At 37.6% G+C, this 5,959-nt stretch overlaps 1 protein-coding gene across 1 annotated transcript; it reads left to right on the top strand.

The window, feature by feature from the left end:
* Nucleotides 1-5,230, top strand: LOC135683694 (uncharacterized). Its single transcript, XM_065199025.2, has 4 exons — nucleotides 1-566; nucleotides 1,896-2,089; nucleotides 2,731-2,916; nucleotides 5,109-5,230. Exons 1-4 carry the CDS (start codon nucleotides 406-408, stop codon nucleotides 5,207-5,209), a joined length of 642 nt encoding a protein of 213 aa, XP_065055097.2. The 5' UTR covers nucleotides 1-405; the 3' UTR covers nucleotides 5,210-5,230.
* Nucleotides 5,231-5,959: the final 729 nt, after the last annotated feature.

Raw genomic sequence — 5,959 nt, 5'->3', positions numbered from 1 at the left:
TCTACTCTCTACTTCCAGAAAAAATTGATTTATTTGATTGTCCGAAACAACAATTGGAAACAACAATTCGAATGGATGATGGATGATATTTGCTAAAAAATTTTTGATTCTGTTGTAGAACCCTGGCTAGGAAGATTATTCTTTCATGGGAGCGAGTTTTGAAATGCATGACATAAAATTTGATATCTGAATAGCTTGTCTGTTATATTGAAAAATCATCGAAGAGTGCTGCATGCCAATTCTAATCCACAAACCTTTAATGCATTTTTCAACATATTCTGGCATTAAAGAGGCATATTGATCAATATATTGCTGCATATAGGTCACCATCCCTTCTTTGCTGTAATTTGTATTCTGTTAAATTGCAGATCATACAGAAGCATTGGGAGATACTGCTCCGATAACATGGTCGACAAAGTGCCATTCACTATGTATTCCCATGACGGATACGCAAAGATCGTCTTCAAATCGGACAGCTCAATTACACGGTCAGGCTTTGTAGTGGCATACGAGTTAAAAAGCAAATCATTATCAAGGATGGGTGTTTACCCCAGCTCCATGTGCCAGTAAGTTTACAATATTCTTTTAGTCCATCTATTGTCAGTGATTCTACGTTCACACCACATATATCCTCTCTCAAGTCATTAAGCACAACTTTGAAAACCATCCTTGAATCTATAGAAATAAAATAAGGCATGGTATTGGTGCGTTAAAATGCTATTTTGCTGTGAATTACCTTTTTCGGTCGTTGGCTGTGTGAGAACCAGTATTTAGACCCGGCAGGTTTTACACCCTTCCGCAGATAGGGACATAGGAGTTAAGGGATGGCTCTACTTTTAAAAAACAATTTCTTCAAGGTCACCCAAAAAGTAAAGATTAGAGTCTAAGATCAGTTTTTATACGTGTGCTAGACCCACTTTCACAAATATAATTTTTTCTACCACATCTCGATAAGTCGTTCGATTAAATCAGTGATAGACAACCTACGTCATGCGGGCCAAATCCGGACAGACGGTAAACTTTTAGTGGTCCTTCTTCTCACAGGACTTAAAATTGAAAACTCAAAGAATAAAGAAAATTCACACAAATGATAGAATTGCAAAAATACTTTCTTTTTGATCGTTTTAGATGAAGTTGGCTATTGTTATAATTCTTTTGAAGGTTGTTGAAATTATAACAGAATGTCATTTTTAGCCAGTTCATGTATGATTTCAGCAATCAGCCCGTACTTAACACTGCAAAAGTCACAGGTTTCCATGTCTTCATTTAAGTTACTCCTTTTGTTATCATTTAAAAAATTGGTTACATCTTGCTTTTTACATTCATTCTTTATCATACAGATGAAATTTTAGCTAAAAATTCTTGATATTAGAAGGTTAAAAAATATAATCTTACTAGATAAGAATTAGAAATTTCCTAATGTCGTGCTATACAATGAAATTATCTTCGGCAAAGCCGTTCAAACTTTTAGCTAATGGCACAGTTTGCATGCATTATACAACCTTAAATCGACACTAGTTTCCCTGTAATTGAATAGACTTTAATTTAAACTTTTTTAGCATTACTGGAATTTATGAACATGCAAAATGACAAAGTTTGATTACAGATATGCGGCCAAGGGCAGCCAACTTTTCCTGACGAACTTTTTTTAAAATTACGCCATGACAATACAACACAAGGTTTGCTTTCGATTAGAGTCGACTCGACAAGACTTCTATAAACCCTGGCTGATAATAAAGTACTGAAATGACGACGATTTCTACTTCTCTTACTGTTCAAATTTTTATCGTGAAACGGCAAAATCAACGGATAAAAGCTTAACTGGGACTCTGCATGCATGGGAACTGTACTGTGTTTCTGGCTCAACTTAATGTTTGTTTATTCTCTTCTTGTAGTAACACTGGCTCGTCTTCAGCAGCAATTTACTATTCCGCTGGTTGGCCGTCAGGTTACTTATCAAGTAGCACTCCATGTTGGAAAAAGCATTACGCCGGTAATTTTTCCTTGAGGGTTGCTGTTATGGATGTTTCATTGTACAGAATACCTTCTTTCTACTGTTACTCAACTGATCCCCACTTTGAAGTAAAAGGTAAGACATTGTATTCTAGCCTTCGTATTCGAAATGTATGGTTTTGGGCTTGCTTACAGACTTGTACACAGGATCAAGACATTGATACCCTTCGCTATCATCTGATTTTAAAGGCTCTAGCACTGGCACACTTGGCACATTTGACCTGTCAGCGATATCTGCCTTTTCCCTGGGTGCCAGAGCCTCAGAGAGTCAAAGGATGAGGCTCTGTCACCCATGGTAATCTGTCCCTTGTTTGTCCTGATACCACCTGGGTACAGAAGGACCTTTTAATTAATTCTTCATGACTATTTACCACAGCAAATTTATTCGTGAAAAATTTCAAATAAATAATCTGAAGAACTTTTCTTCGGATAAGATTTGAACACGGCACAAATTTGTCACGGCAGAATTTTAGTTCAAAACAAATTTATGTATCCTTTTCATCTAGTAAATGCAAATTACGTTATCAACTTCATTTAAGGCCCTCATAATCCTCCTCGCCGTCATTATCATCATCATCATCATCACAAATTTTGAAATCTGATGCCAGCAGCATTTCCAGACCAACTTTTTTTATTAGAGATAGCCTGCGAGCAGACTCCACTGTTCTCAGCTTTCAATTACTCGCAGCTAAACCGATCTTTGTACCTCTTTTTCAGCTTCTTCGATGAGCTACTCTTCGAACACATCGATCCATTCTTATGGCACTTCTGTTAGTGGCAGGATCTGCGGAACAAAGTCACCAACGTTTTACACCGCCAAGAAAAGCTATGTTTACTTCTACTACCACAGACCACTTTCGTCTTCTACCTATCGAGGAATCATGATAGGCTACATGGCGTACAGTAAGTTTCTTTTTCTTTTAATCAAACACATACCAACGTACTTAAACAGGACATGGCTACTTAAAAAAAGGCTTAACGACAGTTCAAGTTTACAGAAGAAACAATTTCCTAACTTTGGGAGTCTCCGTTCCCAAATACACAAGATGATTATTCTCTACCCACTGGAATTTTTTCCCGCTTTATGCAGAGGCGGATCCAGCGGAAAATCTGAGGGGTGCTTAAAGGCGTTGCCTTAATAGCCATAATAATGCCACACCCTACTTTTCTTTACGGTTAAATGAAGGCAACACCCATCTTGATAAATTAATCTTTTTTAAATTCAGGTATTAAAGCATAACTATATAGAAAATTATCTCTTTTGTAAGAAGCCTATTTTCTAGCAATGCTAGTTAAAAATAACACTGCTACCTTCGCAGTTTGTACATCACATTAATCAATGAATGACATTTTAGGTCGCTAGTCAATATTTGATTGCTCTGCAATATTCAGGCGCTGGTTCATTTTTGTAAAAAGGCAGCTAAAATGTTTCAAACAAAAAAAAGCAAAATGAATCATTGATACGTTAACTGACCATTACTATACGAAAATTGACTTAAATATTATCGAGTCGTGATTTTCATAACTAACCTCGTACTGATTGACAAAACAATTTCCATCAATAGCAAGTTGTCAACAATGGATGCAAGTATCGCATGAAACAGCAGCGATCACGCCGAATTCAAATGACCCCTATAGAGAAGGCCTTTTTACCATGACTCAATACTTGTAAGAATTTGTTGATAAAAATTGATTGTTTTACTAAGTACCTTGTTGAAGTAGTACGTTTTTAGGGTCATCTGCATTTGGCAAGAAATGGGTATCGAATTCTTTCTGGTAGTAATTACCATACCACCCCAACAACCAAAAATCCTTGGCACCACTTTTTTGGGGGTGCGCATTTTTCTCTGTAAAATTCGATATTTTTGTTGAATTAATCCAAGAAATATTCTGTTAAAACGTTGTGCATTTAAAGCCTGGTAAAGGAAACTACCAACCTGAAAGGCCGAAGGTCAGAACTTCCACGGGACAGTACTTGAACCTTTGGCATTTGCAGTTCAGCGAACTCATCGATCTGTGTATTTCCACAAGTCACGACACCATCCACCACGCTCTTATCAAAAACCTCTCTCACGATTGACTGAATACTCAAAAGCTCGTTTTCCGTTTCAATTTCTTCAGTCGACTGGCAACCAATAATCGAGAAGACCTACAACAGCAACGACTTTATGTCCGCCATTGCTGCTACACGAACAGGTTTAGTCGTTTCAGTGACGGTATGCACCAGTGTTTATTAAATGATTGATAGGGGTGCTCAGATGAGCCGAAATTTGGCAAACGGATTGGTTGAAGCCTTGTTTTGATTGATAGGGGTGCTCGACATTGCGGAAAAACATATCAGAGCGTGATGTGATTGGCTCAGTTGCAACTTTGACCTTAGAGGTTGATTGATAGGGCTCAAGCACCCGTAGAATTGAAGTAGCTCATTGGCCGAGAGTGTGGTTTGATGGACAAGTAAAAAAATTGGTTCCAGGGCAGCTCAACATGAAATTTCTAGCTATTTATAGTTTAAAGCAGATACAGGTTATGCTAACTAACGCATGACCGTATGTTACATTATGTTTACTGGAAAATGCATTTACATCATCTAAAAGGAGATTTTTTCAGAGATTAGAGAAAATGCATTGAATGTTATATCTCCGAAAATTCTGACCGGTGCTCAAGCACCCATAGCACCCCCCTAGATCCGCCTCTGCTTTATGTAGCTAGATTCTACACTTGCTAGTTTGAACAGCAAACGGGCTGTACCGACAACCCACTGGGTAGAAAGAATGAATAGGTTTTCATCCTAGAGCCGTAGATCCTTTAAAGTCATGTTCTCGTATTTCTGTTAGGCCATTTCGATCCACCTCTAGGTATATATGTATATTTCCTAGCTTAGAGTTTTGAATCTATGTTCTGACGTTCTTTATTGTAACATACTTCAGAGGTAAAGATTAAGAATGTTTCAAAGTGTAGATAGGCTTCGAAAGAGCGAGACCAATAACTTTAAGACCCTTAAACTCGATTTATGCTAATAAAATGACATTTGATATAAATGTTTAGGCTTATTTCATTCATAAGAATGTACTTTAATTCAAATTTCTTTTCTTCAGGTGAAAGGTCGTCCTCTCCTCCATTGGCCACTGCATCTTTTGCAGTTGTTATTTCTGCCGCCGTAGGAAGTGCTGTTGCTATATTGGTATGGCTGCAGTAGTCTTTGCCACAGACCCAGTCGATCGTTCTAGAACTCTTTTACCAATTGCACAAACATAAGGGCCACAAGCCAATTCATCTGTTGTTGGTTGCACTGCAATAAAATGAACCTTAGACGTTGAAACCACGAATTTTCTCATAACTTGTATACTTTAAGATAACTACAGAAATGCACGCTTCATTCTTGGTTGTATCATGTCATTTGTTATTCAATCCAGGGCGTCTTGTTCGATAACTAAAACACACCACCAGAGATACTCATAGATTCACACACGTTCAAGTTCAAACCTATTCCCAAAACAGCGTTCTACAGCGTTAAAACTGAAATATAAAGCTCAGAGCCTCTAAGTTTACGAAGGCCTTTTTTAATGTTTTTTTCTGCTTCAATGTTTCACAAATATTTGTAACAGCGTCCTCATTGTTATCTACTCCATTATTGGATCATTTGTCTCAGCTAAATGTCTCAAGACTCCTTCGTCACGCCACTGGTTGCATTCTAAGGAATCGAACCTGAATATGTAAATATATATAGCACATGCATAAAGCACTTTTATTTTAATAGTTTTAGCACACATTTCGCTAGTAGATTTGCTTTTGGTAACCTTCACATATGAATGCATTCAAGTATACTTGAAGGACATCACCGGGACGGAATCATGACACAACGAAAACGGATTTTGGAGAAATCAGATTTAGGCCATCTCTTTAAAATCTAAGCATGGCGCTCCTTAAGCTGCACAGCATCCCAGAT

This window comes from Rhopilema esculentum, chromosome 7 (genome assembly GCF_057945365.1).
Source record: "Rhopilema esculentum isolate cy_ngs chromosome 7, ASM5794536v1, whole genome shotgun sequence".
NCBI classification, from domain to species: domain Eukaryota; kingdom Metazoa; phylum Cnidaria; class Scyphozoa; order Rhizostomeae; family Rhizostomatidae; genus Rhopilema; species Rhopilema esculentum.
Note: the sequence above shows the minus strand (reverse complement) of the source record. Positions and strands in the feature narration are given on the sequence as shown.

Coding starts and splice junctions, on each gene's coding strand:
- LOC135683694 (XM_065199025.2), top strand. CDS start 406: ATGGTCGACAAAGTGCCATTCACTATGTATTCCCATGACGGATACGCA. Junction 567..1,895: donor TACCCCAGCTCCATGTGCCA/GTAAGTTTACAA, acceptor CTCTTCTTGTAG/TAACACTGGCTCGTCTTCAG. Junction 2,090..2,730: donor TCCCCACTTTGAAGTAAAAG/GTAAGACATTGT, acceptor CCTCTTTTTCAG/CTTCTTCGATGAGCTACTCT.